Source organism: Pyrgilauda ruficollis, unplaced genomic scaffold (assembly GCF_017590135.1).
Source record: "Pyrgilauda ruficollis isolate IOZ18807 unplaced genomic scaffold, ASM1759013v1 scaffold14, whole genome shotgun sequence".
Taxonomy (NCBI): Eukaryota; Metazoa; Chordata; class Aves; order Passeriformes; family Passeridae; genus Pyrgilauda; species Pyrgilauda ruficollis.
The window spans coordinates 6,210,938-6,232,092 of record NW_024512543.1 but is presented as its reverse complement, the minus strand read 5'-3'; the positions used below and the strand labels follow the sequence as shown (position 1 = coordinate 6,232,092).

The 21,155-nt window shown below is 39.4% G+C and overlaps 1 protein-coding gene across 1 annotated transcript in view; it reads right to left on the bottom strand.

The window, feature by feature from the left end:
* Positions 1 to 18,656, bottom strand: part of RBM25 (RNA binding motif protein 25) — a 32,416-nt gene extending 13,760 nt beyond the window's left edge. Inside the window, exons 1-9 of the mRNA XM_041460084.1 lie at positions 18,531 to 18,656; positions 11,732 to 11,852; positions 8,048 to 8,097; positions 6,467 to 6,637; positions 6,112 to 6,169; positions 4,789 to 4,949; positions 3,076 to 3,206; positions 1,939 to 1,948; positions 209 to 262 (exon numbers count right to left, since the gene is read on the bottom strand). Coding sequence (XP_041316018.1) covers positions 209 to 262; positions 1,939 to 1,948; positions 3,076 to 3,206; positions 4,789 to 4,949; positions 6,112 to 6,169; positions 6,467 to 6,637; positions 8,048 to 8,097; positions 11,732 to 11,837 — 741 coding nt within the window. The 5' untranslated portion in view covers positions 11,838 to 11,852; positions 18,531 to 18,656. The remainder of the gene's footprint in view (positions 1 to 208; positions 263 to 1,938; positions 1,949 to 3,075; positions 3,207 to 4,788; positions 4,950 to 6,111; positions 6,170 to 6,466; positions 6,638 to 8,047; positions 8,098 to 11,731; positions 11,853 to 18,530) is intronic.
* Positions 18,657 to 21,155: the final 2,499 nt, after the last annotated feature.

Here is a 21,155-nt window from a genome sequence, read left to right as displayed (position 1 = left end):
CTGTACAGACAAAGGAGAACAAGAGAAAAGCTGAAGGTTAGAAGTTTTCAACCAGTCTTGCAAGAGATAAATAAAGTCCTTCTGCAGTACCAAACCTGACAGTCTGATGTTAATGAGTGGAAAAAAAAAAAATCAGATGGACAAGAGTCACAAATCTGGCAACTAGCAGTAAACATAGTCATTGTCAAAGCCTACAATGTAAACGAACCTTGGTGATGAGTGGATAAGGTATCAGTGGGGCCACTGGAAATCTGCGGAAAATCTGCGGAAAAATCCACGGAGATTTTTTTTTTTAAAAATTGATTGCACACTACTCTGAAAAACAATGTTTTGTATGTTTGTACTACAAAGCAATATTGTATTGCTGTGATCTCATTTCTTTGATTCAACAAAGTTACAGAAGAACCTCGCTAATTCTCCCTTTGCTGAACTACTTAAAACCACATAGTGACGCCTCATGTTAGTAAGACTTCACTGAATTACAAGTGTACTACAGGATATTAGTACGCTATGGTAGCATCAGAAACAAGGCTAAGCTACGCTTGTCAAAATAAATAAGTATATTTGCAGTGGGTATGTCTTGATCTTATTTACTCGCTAATTCGCAGAATTTGGTAGATTGCACCTGCTCTTGTAGTTAGTGCGAATTAGCGAGGTTCCCCCGTGCTTGAAATTGAAAACCAGATTCCACTCACTCTCAGCTCCCCGCACACATTTTCAACTCCCCCACAGCAGTCATGCCTTCACCCAGAACTAACAGCCTCTGCTGCTAACACCAGCAGGAGTCATCTCCACACCAGGCCCTTCAGGGGACAACAGCCCCAAAGCTGGTGAGTTTCCACACCTCCCTCACCGCCCCCACAATATATCTGCATCCACCTTCCCATTCCCCCCCAGCCTCAACAGTCTTTCTCTCCCCTCTCCTTTATGGACAAGAGAACAAGAAGCTAGTACCATCTCTTCACTCCCACCTCTATCCACACAGGCCAAAGATGGCAACTTCCAAGTTTCTTGTCTTCCTTCCCAGTATAGAAAGGATGATGGGGTGCAATTTCAACCCACAAATGCTGTGTATTTTAAAAGAGCTCATTTGGCTACTTGACTGGCTCAGATCAGTAAAGTTCTACACAACACAGAGCTAAGAGAATATTGCTCTGTTACAGCACCCAGCTTTTCATGACTGCAAAGGTCTCTTATAGTGTTTAACTACCTAGCATTATTCATAGCCATATAAATGTATATTTACCCACAGGACAATACACATTGTAACAGTGCTTGTAACAAAAAAATACAGCTGATAGCATTAGACAGTGACTCATTGGCAAATTGTCATCAAAGAAAACATCTTCTCCCAAAGGGAGGGAGAAGAAAGAAAAACAAATTCTCAGCTCAGCACTTTTATACCTCATGTTGGCCATGACTAACAACATTGTGGGAAGATAGACTTGCTCCCTGAGGGAGATGTTTCTTGCACCACATTTAAACTCCACAAGCTGCATCATTGCCTTGGAATATGTACTTTGCAGAAGACTTAAGTGGGTAAAAATCTTTGTCAAACAATTTTCCAATCTCTTTCATCTCTTTCCAATTCTCTTTCATATAAGGTGCAGAATGGTAGGTGGGAAAGCCCATTTTCCCATGGTTAGGAACTTTGCTGGAAAAGCTAAGTCTGAGTTTGCTTATCCTTGTTCCCCCTTCTCCATTTTGTTTTAATCCATAAAAAGGTCATTCACAGAAGCAGGTCTAAACCAGAACATTCATTCCTGCTTAACATGATTTTTTTCACATTGCACAAGACAGGAAAGCTGGCTGACCAAATCCAGCCAAATTGAGACGTGTTTAAAAGTGATTTTGTAAGGCAGGAAGATTACAACGTGCCTTTCATCCCCGAAGGATCCCTTCAAGGACATACAGAACTAATGAAGTGCTTCCACATACGGGTAGAGAGCTGCAACCATTTGGATCAAGGCACACTACAAGAATGCATTCTAGAAGCAGAGAGAAGTATTTTGTCAAAAACTACCAAATTCATGGCATTACAATAGCACCCTGGCATCTTTCACTGGAAGTGGATGGTATGCAGGAACTCTTTACAGTTGTTTTTTAAAGATCTTATCTGAAAAACCCTATATGCACATACAGATTAAACTGCACTAAATTCAGTATTTCCACCTTCAGAGGGATGAAAGGTCAGTTCAGTCCTGCCCAGATTCAAACCTGTTGTTCCAGAAAGTTTATGTGCTTAAATCCCTAAACCATCCTGAAAGGATGGTGTCTATAACTGACTAGCCCCAAACAAACAAACAAAATTAAAAAAAACCCAAAAAAGACAGAAAATACAAAAAAAACCAAACAACTCACCACATGAAAACCAAACCACCTACAAATACAAGTAATTTTATCAATTGCACTGTATTAGTCAGGTCTTTTCACACTGGCAATACCACAGTTTATTGCACAGTTTTATGGAATGGCTGCAGAGAGCAAGTGTGGAATTGTATAATAAAATAACATACTAAAATAGAACAGAAAAATGGTCATTAAGGCAGTAGACAGGAAAAGAGAGAGCATCCACACGCTCCCAGAAAGGCAATCACTATAGTGCAGCTCTTGGACAAAAGTTTTGCCTTTTATGTTCCAGAACTTCAAGTCACTTCAACAGCAGTTCCTCCAAGCCTTCTACTTAAATGCCATGCAATACAAATGCCTACCTAAAACTTCCAAGCTGCAACTTCAAATTGGAGAACTATATTAAAGAAACATCATTAGGGAAAACATTCCTTGCACAACAAAACTATTTTTAAAATTATTATCGATCAAGTATTTTGCAGTTCCTCATCTTTTTGCCCCTTTCAACCTTGTATAGAGGAAAAGGAACACAAAGAAGTGCATTTCCCTAAATATTACATGAAACCATAGTAAGATGATGTGCACACCAAGCAAGGTAGCCCACCTCTTGATCCCCTGAATCTTTTAGAAAAATGGAATCTCACCTGAGAATCCAGCTGGGTATCCCGTCAAACGATAGGTGGTGGGTGGAGTGAGGGGGAGGGAAGGGTCTGATGGAGCAGCAGCTAAGAATGAGGGGGAAGGGAGGATTCAGTTGGAGCTGAAGAAGCTGCCAGGCCAAGGAGGAGCAGGCTGAAAGGTGGTGACAGGGGTGGAATTGAAGAGATCCCGGGAGAAGAAGTGATCAGGGAGAGCAGCTAATAAGATAAAGGTTTGCTTGGTGTGTCTCTGTATGAAATCATATTGTAGTTTGTATGTTTGATTTCTTAGTTCAAATATTTGAGAAAATTTGAAACTTTTGGATCCAAGTGGCACCAGCACACCAACGATGGTATGAAAGGAATTGCAAGCAGTTTGATTACAATGCACTTCATCAATACTCCTCAGCAATTCACAGCCTTTCTTTGCATCAGCACAAAAAAGAGTGAATAACCAGCCCAATCCAATAAAACCCAACAAAAAACATGGAGTTAATCTCATTCTCATAGAGTTGCCTTCACCAAAGCCACAAACAGTACTCAATGCTGTATTACCATCAATACCCCCAGACTGACTGTAACTCACAGGAAACAAAATTCGTGGGAGACGTACAAGAACTCCACAAATAGTTTAAGCTTGTTTGTAACATCAGCTGTGAAACACAGTATCACAGGTGATGTCAACAAGAAACAAGGAAGTATAGAATGAAAGGGCAATCCAATCAAGCCCTTACCTAGGTTAAGAGCTCATACAATACTCCATTCAAACCTCACAAAGTTAGCACTCTGCTTTACTAAGCCATTGGATTTCATCCCAAACACAGGTTATCCACACAAAAATACGTCAAGAACTTCAAGTCATCATTATGCTTCTACTTCTGATTAGGGAAAATGAAATAAAAGTAACTGTGTTTCCACTATATTCTACATACATTTAAGAAAAATTCCAAACTGAAATTTTTAACATTTACTTGCTACAGTGTGATCAGAATTTTTAGTTTTCTAAACTAGAGCCTCTTCTCACTTTGATTTTACAGAAAAAAATTGGTTTTAAGTGATATCTTAAAGCACATACAAAACTTTAGGAGTTAGAGACAAAGTCTGACTTGATTTGGGTTGAAACACAGCAAAGGTTTCTTTCAGCAAAGAAACAGACACCATTACCTTCAATGCAAACTTGTCAATTAAGTATGTTTGCATCTCAATAAGAATTCAACATAGCAAATATCTGCAATTATTTCAGAACAGATCCTTAGCTTTAGAAAGGGATAGTACAAAAGCAATTTTCCCCTCCACTAAATGTTTGAAAGCAGTCCACTGCCTGATATCTGTCTCTTCTACTTAATCATCTACTTCCTTCCTTTTCTTTTCTTTGTTCCAAAAGATCATCAGTGGAGGGGAAAGAAACCTCAATTCCCCTCAGACAGCAAATTTACAGATTGACAGAGTAACTTTTTCTAGGGCTTAGAAAGCACTTTAAGCACTTTCAAGAGTTTCTAAACAAAAATGAAGCAACAGAATCAAAACATATAGCACCTATTACTACACTTTATAATGAATTACAGAACTGATTCTAGAAATGTAGTTTGCAGGTAAATTCACACACTATGGAATTAAGAGCTGACACTTCTCTGCCTTTCAACATAACTTCAGACTCGCTAACGTGATTCTGGCAACATCCTAAAATGAATAAAAGACACAGAAAGAAGTAGAAACTGAGACATGCTCACAATCTGATCTAGAAAGTAATGTTACACTGACATTCTACTACAAGAATGCAAATCACACATTATATACATACCCCATTAGATGCCTTTTTCTTTGCTTTCCATTCATCTAGCTGAGCCTTTGTCTTTGCATCAACTTTGACCAGCAGCTTCTTCTCTCCAATCTGGAGGTCATGGAGTAGTCTCAGTGCTCGTAGGGTAGAATCTGGCTCTTTGTACTCACAAAATCCAAAGGCTGAAATGGATGATTGAAATGAGAAGTAAACACATTAAAGCTCTTCAGGTAATTTACTTTGTTTAAAAATGTGTTTTAAATCAATAGACTTGGAATGCAGGAACTTGTTTTTAAAAAGCCAGGAGTACACATCATAAAAACTCGAAGTTCACTCACAGAACTCATCTGTGATATAATTAACAGTCCAATAAATAAGATGGAACCAGTACACACATTGTAGATGTTCCATCCTAACTTCCATGGTCAGGTTGGATGGGGCTCTGAACAACCTTATCTAGTTGAAGATGTTCCTGCCCTTCAAAGGGGGTTGAACTAGATAAACTTTAAAAGGTCCCTTCCAACTCAAACTACTCTATGATTGTGTTTGTAAAGCTTTTGACATATTTGTCTTAACTAAGAAATTCAGTTTATATGATGACATCTCAGGTGGATTTGCAATTGTCTGACGACCAAGGGCATCAATCAATAGCTCATTGTTAAACTAGAGGGAAGGGTCTCAAACTTTCAAATATTTCAAACTAGGTTCTTCACAACAGTTACATAAAAGTGTTAAATGAGAAAAACATTTTTGACAGCAAAATAAAAAAAGTGTGAGATATTAAAAAACTGAAGGAACTGAACTACATCCTTAAAAAGAAAAAAAACCCCACAAACCTAGCAAGATACAAAAACACAGCAAAAAAATTGTAACCAAAATTGTTTCCTGCAGTCACTTTGGAAAGGTCACAAAAATTAAATCAGTTCAACTTGACAATAGGAAAGGTAAATTTTACATCAGGAAAACATCCTTCACAGAGAAGAACAATACATATTATTGGAAATGACTTGTAAAAGTGTTAGAATAGTATCTTCCTTTGGGGGCTAAGTCCAAATTGACAAAGCTTTCTCAAAAATAGTCTATAAAATCATTCAATTTCAGAAAAGAAAGGCAAGCAAACTAGGCTCCCAAGACATTTTTCCATTTGACCATTCTCAATTATATTATTTTATTCTCAATTACAGAAAATATTAGCCCTTTACTAGAAAGCATTTCGCAGCTACCATATTACACCATCTTAAAATGTAAAATGATTAAGAATAGCAACGTGTCATGATATTAAAATGCTGCCAGCTAATAAAAACAAGCGTATATCTAGAGATTTTGAAAAGCATGAACAGTTACCTTGAAGTTTTCCAGATGCCCCTTGCACTCTCTTCCAACTCAAAACCAAACCACATTTCTGCAATTAAGAGAAGTATAATTAACTATTATATTCAAAACATTACAGAAACGTAACCAGTTTTTGCAAAATATTATAAAAATTAAAACAGGGTAAATTCTACTGGAAATAAAATACATCTATATTCAAAGACATCTACAGTGGAAAAAAGCCGTACTCTCCATTACTGGACTCAGGCATAGTGGGCTGCTATTCCAGAGAGTGGGAATAATTCTGCTTTAAGTTTCAATACATTGCTTGTGGGTCCTTTATTCATCAGCCAGGGACGAAATTTAATCAGCAGTCCACTGTACTTACTGCTAGGAGCTGCCGTATGAGCATGTCTGAGGCCTTCTCTGAAATGTTCCCTACAAAAACAGTAGTAGTGGGACCGCAGTTTTCATCATTTTCTTTGTTCTTTAAGCCAGGATGGTCTTTTCTGACTCCCAAATGTTTTCCAACCATAGACACTGTGGTAGGAACTAACACCTGTAAAGAGGAAGAGAAGTTATAAAATAAGCATTGGACTGGTTCGGTTTTTTATTTAAATCAGTAAGACATGAGACTTGGGGATGCACACTTATTTAAAATTTGAATTTTCATACGAACCTCGTTTAGGCTTATGGAGTAAGAACCAATAAGCAGTTCAGGCTTTAATACTTTCTACAACACAAAAAAAGACGGCCATTTTCTGGATAAAAGATAACTGAACACAGCCACTGGAGGTCTCAAGGTGAGCATACAGTAACATTAGGTATTATTTCTCCTACATATAACAAGTTTGCAATGTTTGAGTCACTGGAAGTTGAATTACCTCACCTAATAGTGTAAAAACCAAGCTGTAAATAGAAAAGTAACTCTGGCTCAAAGGCTTCAATGGACACATGATCTTAAAGCTTCCACACAGTGAATAAACACTACTGCTTTATTTAATAACCACACACCGCAAAGCCTCTTTAGGTTAAGGAGCAAATATCTGTAAATTAACTCTACAAAGATAGGCAGGATCATCTGCTCTATTTTGCTACACTTCTTTCACCTAAAGTTCAACAGTTTCTCTTCTCAGAACACCTTTCCAGAAGTATCACTTACTAAAAGTTATTTTAATCACAAAACTGAGAAAGAAATTTGTTTCAGTATCTCTGTCTTAAACACACTGGTTACCATGAACATATCCTCCAGCAGGAGATAATAAAAGCTATCCAAAAATTCTGTATTTTGGGGAGATTTCACTTCTGCAAAATTGCACAAATGGTAACTCACCTTGAAGTCAAGAAGTAACTTTTGTATTTTAAAGTGCACTTTTTTCCACCCAAAAATCATAAACCTCCCTTCCAACTTGAAATTTTTAAGACAGACAAAGAAACCTTTCATTTGCTTTTCCACAGATGGATATTACATCTATTCCTTTTCCTGCAACATGGAGACAGCAAGCTTATCTGTAAGCTTGTCAAATCACACGTTTTTGGACAACCCAGCAGTGCTGTGTGATAGCCTTATAAACCTGGATGAGGTAATGCCTCCAGGGTACTATGTCAGGGCTACAACCTCCACAGTAAGAGACCTGGAATCTCCATGATCTAACTGTACTGCACAGGAAGAGCACACACGGTCCAAAGGCAAAACCTTTCACTGTATTCTGTTCACTGTATTTGAGAGAAGTATGTCTTCTTGCAAGAACAATAATTGCTTCACCTCTGCAGCTGGTGGCTCCAGATATTACTTCAAACTTTGTCTCGGTCAGAAATTAGCATAACATTTGCATTATAGTTGCATTTAAAATTAAGCATTCTCTTCCATAGTAGAATTCTGACAGAATAGAGCAAAACAAAAACACATATACTAAGTTTTACTCTCAATTTTATTTGGCTATAATCTCATGCCTACTGTAATACTTACAGTTGGAGCAGGAGCCATGATGCCCATTGGTACAGGAATCATAGGGGTCCCTGAGAAAGACAATACATTAATATTAGTCTGCCCTGTTAAGAACTGATGAATACAAATGGAATCACTGCAGACATGATCTTGAAACTAGACAGCAATTTTGGTCAATAAGAATTTCACAGTACTGATTACCAGCAATTCCTCAAGCATTCCACTGAAGTACATATAATATAGGCAACCTGGTCACTTTCTACCATTTCAACTTTGTCACATACATATCTATTTTCAGAGCATATTCAAGCCACAATATTGTTCTAGAAGACAGTGGGGTGAGGTAGGGAATTCCTGAGAGCAAAGGCAGATGATGCCCTACAGATGATCTCGTTCCCAGCTTACACAACTCCCACAGCACAATGGTTTTTTTACATGGCTTTAGGGATGAGGTCCTGTAGAGAATGGCACCAGGCTTCACACCATTATTTATAGAATAGCTTAATAAAGGCAGCATAAAAAACCTCTATTGAGAAGCTGCTGAATACTTCACTTGGCAGTCTCCAACACCTAATTTAGAACAATACAGAATTTTAATAATATTCATTAATTCATAATAATTACTATTTTAAATTAATACTTAATCAAATGAAACCACACAATACCTCTTTTACACTACCAAATTCACTGGCAGCTTTAAACACTTTCATGAGCCAATATTTGATCATAAGAAAGGCTCTTTGTCTTTACACGCCAACTGCTAGAGGTGAAATATATTAAGTGAATGGATTTCATCAAAACTACATGTTGGTCAGCAGACATACTGAGACTTGAGAACAGTGAGGTCAATCTCATGTTCTTCACAGGGATCCTACATCTCCCTTTTTTTTTATTCTACAAACCTCCACTGTTTTTTCCCTCTCAATCCTTCCCTTACTGTTGTATTCGGAAAACACTAAACAAACTTCTGCAACCTACTGGTCCATGACTTGTTCCCCCACTTTCTATAGTGTTTAGTCTTAAAACACTTCTCCTCAGACATCCTTTCCAGTTTTTTCCTCATCCACTCTGGTTTTGCTTTATTTATGTTTTTATTTTCTCCAGCTCTCAATTCTCTTCCTCAGTCCCTTCATATTAAGGTCATTCTATCTCTTATTCCTTCAAATCATTCAGACAATCAAAACTGTATTGCTCTCCAATATTCTCTGTTTCAATACACCACAGCATCTCACAGGCTGTAGCAACTACTCCCAAGCAACACTGGTTGTGCAGCCCTATAATTAATATAATTATCACAATGGCTTTTAAAGTTACAGCTCAGCAAACACACTTGTGTTATCACTGACAATTCTATGAAACTATCTGCCCAATGTTCAGCAGAAGCCACAAAAATCCACTGAAATATTGGGCATCATCAGGAAACATAATGACCACAAATGCATCATTTAGCTGCTACAGAAAAGCTTGGTGCACCTACAGTTTTGACTAAGGCCTACAGACCTGGTCTCTGCAACCCAAGGCTGCCCAGCCTCAGAGAACAACACCTACATGACTTCACTGGTGAAGCAGCTGCTTCAATAGGAAAGGCTGCACACTCCGAGACTTTTCAAGTGTGGAGGTTTGCAAGGTATGGAACGCGGCTGACGTGTACAGAACCACTGAACTCACCTCGCCCGACTCCCACATCAGAACCGGGGCAGCAAGGAGACACTGAGTAGGCAGCGAGTTTAAAGACAGACTTAAGAGTAATAGAATAGCACTTTTCACAGCAGTTAATGAACTTTTCAAATTTGGTTTAAGAGGTGACAGAGACTAAGAGAGTAAAAAATTCTAAAATGTTCATAAATGACAGGTCCAGAAAAAGACAAAGAACAACCAGATCTAAGATCCCTAACACTACCAATGTATGAAGCAACAGACTCAGAGAGCAGACAGGGATACATGGCCACCCTAAGTACTGCCTTCTAGCCCCACTGCCCACACAATGCATCAGCCTATATGGACTGCAGGTCTGACCTACTACAGAATTTCCGGCATGCAAAATGGGGTTTTTTACACCTTAGTGGTATCCAGTAATCTTCAGAGATTTATCAGAATCACCTCCTTATCAAATCTTCCACACTAATATTGGGAAATGCTAGAACTTTCTGTTTTTAGCAACTGTATTTTTAAGCAAAGCAAACCACTTTTCCTAACTTCATTATAATGGAAGGAAACTACTCCAGCTGAAACTCCTCAAAAAATTACAGGCTGAGGTAACTAAGACATGAATTTTTGACCAAACAGCTAGCTAAAGATAATATTATAAGTTGCTAAAATTGTGATGTTACATAGGGACTAAATTCAGAGCAGATTTCATAAAATCTCTGTGGTATTTTCAGCTCTACTGATGTGCTTATACTAAGAAGTGAGATCCATATCCTCTACAAGTCAAAATATGTTGTCTGCACAGGCAAGCAAATCATGTTTCTCTTATGCAGACAAAAGTTTTATTTTTACCCAATACCAGCCTTCTCCACTCTACATACTATGCAGATTCGTAATACTGAGACTATTTAAACACAACAAGAGAACAAAAAGATCTTTGTCACACACGCTAAGAAGCAAAATGTTCAGAGCCAAAAATTATAACAGGCATTTTAAAATATATTTCAGAAAGATTTTTTTAAAGTATCTGGTGTTTTATACAGTAGTATACATGAACTGGAGCTAGGAAAAATAAGAGGCATGATTTTAAAATTCAACCTGAAATTTTTGATGGCAGGATGCTATCTAAGCAACTCTGCCTTTATCAGAAATAGGTAACATCTTACGGTTCTCAAGAAAAATGTTTAGAAAAATTAATGCAAATAAAGATTAGCCTGATAAATGATGGGCAGAAAACTTTTTATAGTTCAACCATCTGTTTTTTGAATGCCAATATAATCTATAAAACAATCCTGTACAACACAGTTTAAGACAATATAGACAAGACAGGAGTTATTTTCTGCAGCTCTTGTGATGAATTCTGAAGAGGCAATTCTCTGATGCTTTCTCCTCTCCCACTTGCTCTATGGCTTCCAACCTCAAGTCATCATTATGTATACTCACAATGTACAGAAAGCAAATTGCTCCAGACCAACAAGTTAAAATCTCAACTCAAAAAGCAGAGGTTGATCTACATACGAACAAATAAAAAAGGTAGGAATAATTTTGGGAAGATCAGAAGAAATTATAAGACTAACTGTAAATTTGCAAGATGTTTGGACAAAAGAATTTAGGAAGCAAAACAAAAGAAAGTGGGACACTAAAATTGAGAAAAACAACTCAAAAGTTGGACCTTCTCTGAAAGTTACTCCTCTATTTTCACATTACATGTACTCAGCATACCCAAGAGCTTCCAAAGGCTACTACAATGGATTACTGTGAAAACAGTGGCTTAGGAACACCTAACATAAACAGAAACTGCCACAAAGCTTCAGTCTTGAATAAAGGCTCAAGAAAAGTCCAGTATTTCATTTCTAGTCAAAAGTAAACAATTTTTGGTAGACCAAAAGGAGCTTGCTCACAAGATGATCTGTGGGAAAACTAGAAACATGACTGCAATGTACACAAATCAGAGTTACCGAGATATATTATTTACTAAAGTTACTAGCCTTTAAAGGAGTTCAGAATAATATAAAGAAATTAAATTCTACAATACTTCCACATATTAATATAACTTACCAGGAGGTACAGGTGGAGGAAAACCAGGAAACTGTGGAGGTGGGATCCCAGGGGGAAGCGTTGGGATTCCCATAGGAGGGCGATTCAAATGAGGTGGAAAAGACATTCTTGAAGTCACAATCTATAAAAAAGACAGAAAAGGAAACTTGTACTAGTCAGTTTCCAAATGTGAATTACAAAAGCAGTGAAGTGGTAAATGTTCATAATTATTTAAAATTTTTATATGGACATTCAACTACAAATTAAAACTAATTTTTTCAACTTTTTTTCCCCCCAACTATTCATTATGTTAGAGATGTAGCAGAAGTCTTCTTTCTCAATTAAAAACAGCACTTCTAAGGAAGGGTTTCAGAATGAAGAGAAAAACAAAGCTATATCTAACTCCTCAAACCAATGAAGACCATTTAACAGTTTGTACAGTTTCTTTAAAATAAAGCTATCTTTGCAGTATTAGAAAGCAAAACTGATCTTGTAACACATTTTCAATTAAGCAAGTAGTTCTGTTGTACAAGAAGTGATCACACACAATACAACTGTAGAACAAGACACCGGAAAGAACTGGGACATTGCAATGCTCAGCATTAATGTGAGTTGTAGTTAAGATAACACTGGGGAGATTCTCAAATCCCAGCAGAGAGAGAGTTAAAAGCTTGAAAGAGGGTTCTGTGATCTATTTTTAACTTCCCAGTCCACAAATCTCCTAGTGCACAACTTGGACATCAGCCCATGAGCTGAGTGTCAACATGCTCCCATAAAGAGTAAAGATAATTTCAAACACTATTTTCTGTTCAGATTATTATTTTAAATGCGTATTACTGACCCTGAAACAGAGACCACCCAGTCATAAAACACTCAAGATAAAACTTAGTGTATACACAACTTAATACAACTAAGGTATGCACTCTTGCTTCCAGTATTGTTTCAGTAATCTTACACAGTCAAGTCTTCACAGAAGGCTGGCCCTCGGTTCTAAAAAAAATCAAAACTGGCCACAATATTACTGCTGAGCATATACCTACATTCACACTGCAGTGAGGAAGCATTGGAGAAGTTCACACACAGTAGATCATGTGGATATGAATCACGAAGACACAGTACCACAAGTGACAAGAACCCAGTAAGCTGTCAGCAGAAACGTCTGTGTTTCTCATTGGACTCTACAGCATGCCTTACAACCTACAGTGTCAGATCTGCACTGCCACTGCTTTCCAAGCAGGCAACCATGAGTCAAAACTGATGCAAGGCTGTCTGGAGAAACAGTTATGGTAAGCAAAACCCTGATACATACAATAGAACTGTAGATTGTAACATGCTTTCTTCAAGCCAGGAACACAATGGCACTGAACACACAAAGAATGGAAAACAAGTTTTCCTCAGACAGATGTACCTTCCAGACTTGTTCAAGAGCAAGCCATTAGTCTTACATACTAGAAGTAAAAGACTGTATCAGTACTCTACCATAATAACAGGTACATATGAAAAATGTAAAAAATTCTAATAACAGAACCACATACAAAAACTTTATTCCCTCATATTCCAGAAACAACTATGAGAGATAAATATATATAGCGGACTGGAAAGGATGAAAGAGAAAGCCAGATGTATTAGGTAATACCTTCTAACACCAGAACTTACTTATTCTGGTCTAAGAACACATATATAACCCTAGCACATAATTCATCCAAGGAAACATTTACATCTACACGAGGTATGTGATGAGGGCATTCATTGACCCCTAAGGGCATTTATCAATATCTCAGAGGGAAAACAGTGAACACTCCTGTGACACAAGGTCTAAGATGGCAGAAGAAATAAGAGAGCAAATGCTAACATTTTTCCAACAGTTCAATAACACTTTTATGCAATCTAATAAACATAAAACCTCCCCTCCATTTTAAAATCCATATGCCTAAGAACACATTTCCTTTCTGCAATTCCTGAATTTTTAAAACTGTATAGACAAAAAAAAGCAGCAAATATGTATGCCATTTTATTTTTAAAACAGTTGCTTATTGTCTCGTCAGACTACGCGTACATCAGCTGACATTCATCTAGAATCTGGAACTTGTATGGTGTGGAAGGGAATAGAACTCCCTTATCTGCCTGGGTATCACTACTTGAAACTTTCATACGCAAAAAAAAAAAAAAATAGCCAACAGAAAAACCACAAAACTAAGATCTTTAAGGCCCTCAGTTCTTACCTACATTTCAAGCTGATAAACAACTGGATAAAATTCAAAGCTGTCTTGGGGCAGGTGGTACAAACAATAAGCTACTGGGTCTGAAATGGTTCTAAACAGGCTACAACAGAGTTGCACCATCAGAGGTCCACCCGATGTTAATGCATGGTCTGTAAAACATGTAAGAATAACTGGGGAAGTAATTTTCCAGGCTGCCTGTAGGTGCAATCCCTTCTCTCGCTCTGATAAGCACTTTATCTGAGCCCTCATTTTGGACATGCCAACAAAAAAAGCCTGGGGACTAAGAAGTGAATCAATTCTTTGAATTAAAAGATGCTGAAACATACCATAGCCAGTGGATGTTAAATATGCACAGAGAAGGAACTGTTTGCTTGGGTTTTTTTATAATTTAAATTAAAAAACCAAAGATTTAGCAGTCAACAAAGTTACTGTTGCTGCATAAAAGGAGAAAGGCAGCAAGAAGAGAACAAACTTAAGTCTTTCAATCTTTTGGGCAGATGAAGCACTGTTATACACTGTGCTTCACCAGTCCAATTCAAAGCACTTCCTTCTTTCTCCCCCCACTCCCCATATCTGTACAACTATTTTCACAGCAGCTAGAAAGCTGCCCTGTTACTGACTTAATTCTTACATGGACCAATCCTAGCAACTCTGCTGCCTGTGGCATTTAAGATCAAAACTAGAACTAAGGAAAGCCTTGGTCTCTTTCTCACTACTCTGTGTAACTGCTAATGTGAAAGCAGCAGAGAGAACGGTTTAATTCTGTTTCTGTTATGAAAGCTGTGAGGATCGAGACACCTGGAGTGAAACTGCTCAATGGAGAAGTGTGAGATCTGGACAAGGGAGGAAGATGCATCCAAGATGCTACAATGAAGGGAACTGCACAACACTATTTTCTGTCAGGAGCTAGAGAACACACCAAAAATGTAGATCCTCTTCCAACAGGCAGAGGGGCTCTGTATCAAATTTCTAAGCAAATACAAATCAAAGGTTAGGTATGAAAATTGAGGAGATGCTAAGCTGGATCTATGTAGAATACACTTGCAGACATGTCAGGAACAGTACCTTGAACTTCTCTGCAGACTGTCCTCCTACCTCACCAGTACAGTTCAGTGATCAATTTCTGATACATTTACTATAACCTCTGGAATGTACACGGTGATCTTCCAACTTCCCCAATTTATTCAAATGTCTAAGTAAGAAACTTAACAGTCCTGACATATTTTTAAAACTGACTTAGGAAGTATAGCCTTTAGTGAAACTGAATGTAAGCAGCATTCTTCACAGCTGCAGTTTAACTAGCAGCTCTCTAAGCACGAGTTTAACTTGTGTCAATGTTACAGTGGTCACAAAAATACAGGAGGAAGAAAAGCAGTGATCAATTGGCCTGATACCACTCAAAAGACTGAAATAACGACATTTTTCTCTCCCGAAATGATGGATTTATGTCACATCTCAGACTCAAAGTGCAGTCAGTTTAGGCTGTGTCTGTGCCAGCAAGCATTACAATGGGAACAAGTCTGTGAAACAAAATTAATGGGAGTTAAGACTAATGTCTATACTACATGTTTTGGGGAGGCCCACCCCACTAAAACAAATGCCAGTTTGTAGGTATGAGTGCATTTTTGAATATATTTTCATCCAAAAGGAATTTAGCTTATCCACTAGAATAGCACAAACCAATATGAAATAAACTTCCTAAGTCATGATGACTGTGAGACTGCCTTCAAGAGCACACCTTTGATCCAGTGAACACAGTAACACAGGTGAACACTTTATTAGCCTTGGGCCATTTCTCTAAGCTGCAGATTAATTACATAATGGATGGCAAAACACCTAAGTTTACTCTATGCAGACCCAGCTCAAAAACAGCCTGAGCTACGAAGGCAAGTGCTACATAAACACAGCTATAATATTCCAGGTTCAACTTTGGCCCAGAAGGAACTCAGCTGCTTTCTACACTGCACTTCTGACTAAAGTCCTGGTGGAATCAAGCAACATGCAGAGCAATCTGCACCCATCTCCTGAAACCTGGAGAGAGTACAGGGATATAGCCATAGGTTCTAAGGTTTGGTAAAATCCATTGAGATTAGTTAATCCCGTCATGGTGAGATCCCTGCTGAGATGGAGCTCTGTCCACTAGGAGCACATTGGCTCTGATTTACAACTAAGCAAACGCAGAGATCTCACCTTAGGGCTGGAATCAAATGTGTGAGTTCACACAGAACTCAAAACTACTACAAAACAAGGATCACCATCACCCAGACACTGCTGCCCTGTTCTTCTTTATAATCTCTGACTCCCAGAAGTCCCAATAAGAGGGGACTGATATTGTGCTGGTCTGGCTGCACTGTTAACGCAGTAATTTCTTTTTAAATCATAGTATTTTTTTAGCCTTCTGTTTTACTGACCCCATTTTTTTAAACAGGGGTGAAGAGATATGCCATAAGCAGAACATAAACTCAATAAAAATTGCTGGTAACGAATGCATTTTAAATTGACAATTCCATCATCTAGTCAGGGCAGTGTCAATTCTACCAGTGTTACAGGATTTATATTAGTATCTCTGTTTACATTACAGAAACTTTATGTGTAAAAGTTTTATTTACTTAGAAAGTTGCAAAACATCTTAACCGATTTCAAAGCACTGAAGTTCCCCATGAAGCAACCAGTCACAATACTTACTACTGTTACACCAAACAAAGTTAAAACTGACTGCAAAACCCCTCAAGTCTTAATGCACAAATAAACTTCACCTGTTTTAGGAATACATACATGAGGTGTCATAGCAACAGTGACAGTATGGCTGATCTAGTTTGATTTAATTTTATCTGATTTTAACTTATTGAAATACTTTCAGTATTTTCCCAAAACACCTGTTCTGCGCCACAAACAGTCTGTACCCTTAGTCTAGAATAAGTTGCACAAAACAGCTGTGCAGGCTGAAGAAAACATATGCAACAAACCCGTCTGTTAAAGTCTGTACTATCACACAGGTTTGTGTATTGGTCTCCACACAATGGGTGGATATTTAAGTCATTCCATTATAAAAGTAATCTCGTAGTTTGTCACCCAACAAAGGTGCTGTTTATATTATTACTTGTCATCAAAAAAAGCTCCCTAAAAGAAAAATCTTCTATTCCAAGCCAACCGGTTTCCTCAGTGAAAATGACTGCTTTCTCAGACCCCTACAGTTTTCTCCAAAATGGCCTGCAAGCAAAGCAAGATTTAAATGTTAAACACAAAGACATCGGGGAGAGATAAAATATATCATAGATTTCCTATGCTAAGAACAAAAATACTAGTATTTGCTCTAGCTTGTTTTTCAGAGGTGATCTAGAAAGAGTTTAGTAACTGCTGTGGAATAGCTGCATCCCACACTGTTATTATGAAGCAACACAAAAAGCAACGTGTTTATCTCAACCAAAGACTCAGTCCAAAAGCCCTGTAAGTAGTGGTCCATTAAGTATGTAATCAGAACTTTAAGATATTTAATTCCTAATTCTGTGCCTCTGCACTCATATAAAGCCCTGGTTGGTGAAGTAAGTGACTTTCCATTCTAACTTGCCCATTGACTTTTCCCGAAACAGAAACATGGCTGTGACATTACAACACTTACATGAATGAGCACTCAGAGGCAGAGAAACAAGAAAATGCAAAGCACTCTGATCAATGCCACTCCTTCACAGGTAAAATAAGAAACTCTTCTATTCTTCCTTTTAATTTGCTCTGAACTCACCCCATAAATGCTGATGCAATACCTGAAATAATGCTTTCCTGCCAGACACAAAAAAAGGACTAAAATTCAGTGTGTGTGTATTTTCGTCTGAATGGGCTAAGAAATACAAAACTTTTGAGACCTCGCTTTCTCTAAGGCCGTTAACGACCAAAAAAAAAAAAAAAAAAAAGAGAAATAACAAACCATTAGTTGCGTTCAGGATATTCCCTGTGTTGAAACAAAAAAAAACCTCTCCTTCAGGCAAACAAAGGTCTTTTTCTTCAACGGAAAAAGACATCATATGAAAAACGTGTCGTGTGCACATCACAACGGCTCCTGACACGGATGAATCACCCTTGATTATTTTACGCACGACCTGCTAACGCGTGTTTTAAGATGACCACGCCAATCCACAGTAAGGACAATACCTTCCTTGTCGCAATATATCGCGTTTCCTAGCGTGATCGGTTTCCCCGACGCGCAAAAGTAAAAATCCCACCCACAGTCCCAGGCGGCCGGGCCCGGCGAGCAGCGTCGGGCGCCAGCAAAGCTCCGCGCAGCTCCGGTCCCGGCCGTGCGACGGGCTCCCCTCGCTTCCCGCGGGGCCGCTCCCGAACCTCCCGCCGGGGCCGGCGGAATGGACTCCTAGGCGTCCCAGCGGGAGAGGAAGCGAACGGGCCTCGCGAGCAGCGCCCCGAGGCCGCTCGCCCGTTCCACGCCCCGTGCAGGCCCGAGCCGCCTCCCCAGCGAGCGCCCGCCGCGGCCCAGCGGCCTCGGCCCGGTCCCGGCCGCGCCTCCGCCCAGCGGGCGGCCGGGACGCCACCGCCGCGTGCCCTCCCTCCCTGCCTCCCTCTTCCCCCCGCAGCCCCTCGGTTCTCACCCCTCGGCTGCGGAGCGGGGCGGGGATGGCGCGGGGGAGGCGCTGGGCCAGCTGAGGCCCCGCTAGGCCGCGAACACACCGCGCCGAGCCGCTGCCGCCGCGCCGCGCGGGGTCATGTGACCCTCCTCTTCCGCCAGCGGCCCGGCGTGCACCGCGCCGCGCCACCACAGAGGCGGCCGTGCCAGAGCGCCCCCGCTCGCGCCCAGGCAGTACCGCGGCCGACCATAGAGCGGCGGCGGGCAGAAGGGCCGGGGGCGGCCAAGGGGCATGCGCGCTGCCGCCATCTTTAGTGCGGCGGGCGGCGCGGGGCCGTGACCCGGCTCGGAGCTCCGCCATGTCGAGGTCAAGTGCCGCCGGTGGGGGCTAGGGCGGACTGGAGGTTCTGGAAAGCCTCCGGCAAACCTCCGTCTGTGGAGAGCCTTGCCCGTCTGTCAGCCGTCATGGCCCCCTCAGCCAGACACTTAGGCCGGGCTGAGCTGCGACCTGCCCGTGACGGTGGTCGGGACGGGCTGTACCGCAGGCAGAGAATCCCCTCCCTCGACCTGCCCTCATTGTTTGGGATGCAGCCGGCTTTCATGGAAGCTTCTGTGTGCTGTAAAAGACCTAAGGATTTACACAGCAAAAAGAGTGGTGTCTTAGGCAGCTGTAAGCTCATCAGAAAGACGTCACTGTGCTGTTGGGCATCTACAGCTGGTAGTTTCTCTAACCTACTTTCAGCATTTAGACTACATTAAGAGATAATTTTCAACATGACATGCAAGACAGTAATTGCTGTAGTTACAACACTGGTGGAAATGAGTTGCAAGTGGAAAAAGGAAGTGACTATGAATGACAGGAACGTGATCTTACAGGTTATTATGAGGTAGACCACAAAATGAACATATGCATAAAGCTGTTTAAAAAATGTTGGATTAGTTAAGGAAAAAAAAGTGTTGTATTTTCCATTGCTTAAAGAAAAGTGCTCAAAAGACAAGAATCCAATGACAAAATCTCCACCTGTGGACTGACTTCTTCAGTACAAAGCAGATTAAAACTGTCTGGCTGATGTCATACGTGCTACTGAACAGTCAACAACTGTTGGAACTAAGGTGCTGTTCATCACCTTGCTTTACAAGATGATGTGTAAGGGTAAATATTTTAGCAATAGGAGATTTAAGAAATACTTCCAAGTTTGAATGTAATTTTTCCCCCCACCAGAAGCAGCATTTTTACTTTTAATTACAGCTTATTCCAAACAGCTGGCATATCTCCCTCAAACGAATACAAATTTAGTGACTACAATACTGACTACTGTTACTATTTAAATAATTTAGAAGCATACCTAAGAAAACCAAGGAAAAGAGAAAGGGCATAACAAAAATGTTCAGAATCTTCTCTGTGTTGTTGTCTCAGACAACAGCTCAGCTTAAAAAAGAAATGTGAATCCCAAACTGATATGTACTGCTGTAATAAGTTTTTATTTACAGGAAACATTGCAAAGGCTTTGCTCATGTACACGTTCATCAGGTTTTTTAGCCAAAGAAATAGGCTATTTTGCATTTATTCTTGTTACACAAATCAGCTGTAGCCTTCTGTATCCTTCTTAATCAAGGAAGAATAGCAGCAGAAGCATCCAGTAAATGTAGTTACTTTCCTGTCTTTACTCTTTCTGCTATAGGATTTTAGAATTACCCACCCCTAGTGCCTGTATTATCTTCCTGCCTTACAGTTATGCAACTGAGATCCCTTTTCCAGATACTGATCACAGTTCACTTTCTTTAGGTTTCAGTACATGGCTTTTAATATTAAGGTTAAAATTAAGAGGTGCTCTTTTTGTCTGCCAATTGTCTTGTATTTCAAACATGAGAAATCATCCCAAAAATGTTAGACAGCACCTCAGGGTACAGGGGTCCCATTGTTTCTAGACTATGTATTTTAAACATTTTATATGCATTTTTTCTTCCCTTCCTCATATCCTTTAATTGCTCCCTCTATCACATTACCAGTACAAATAGACAGACTTAGAGGAAGATGCCTTAGATGCCAGACTCATTGATCTCTTTCCTTGGCCCCTCTAGATAGCACTGTGAGATTTAATAAGTTTCTACCTCATATTTATTATTTATATTCATTATTCAGGATTTTTTCAGTCTGAAGACATTTGGTTCACCAAAACTTTATTCTTATAGATGTCAGTCTATTTTATCAATCTCTTAAATTAATCTTTTATGCAAAATACCGAGTGAAAATACATTATTGTAACAGCATGAAAGAGAACACAGAAGAGAGTTACTGTGCCAGTCTTCAGTCATTCATCATCACTAAGCTGCATAAAAGAAATAATTAAATCATAAACATGCCTACACAAATAGATATATAGATATATATTATATCTAGTATAATGATAGTACTTCAGCAATACACTTTAATTCTGAGAGGGCCTCAGTCACTCCTTGTGTTAGAAAATTCATTGATGCCTCATTTTCACAGTAATTGGACCTGTTGACTCCGTTTTGTGAAATGATACTTCAAAGGTAAACTCGCAATCAGTGCCTTCTACCTGGATATCCAGTTTTGTAATTTGGCTCCCTTTTGAAACTGTTTAGCTAAAACTGAAGCAAGGGACCAAAGGACGGGGCACTGTCT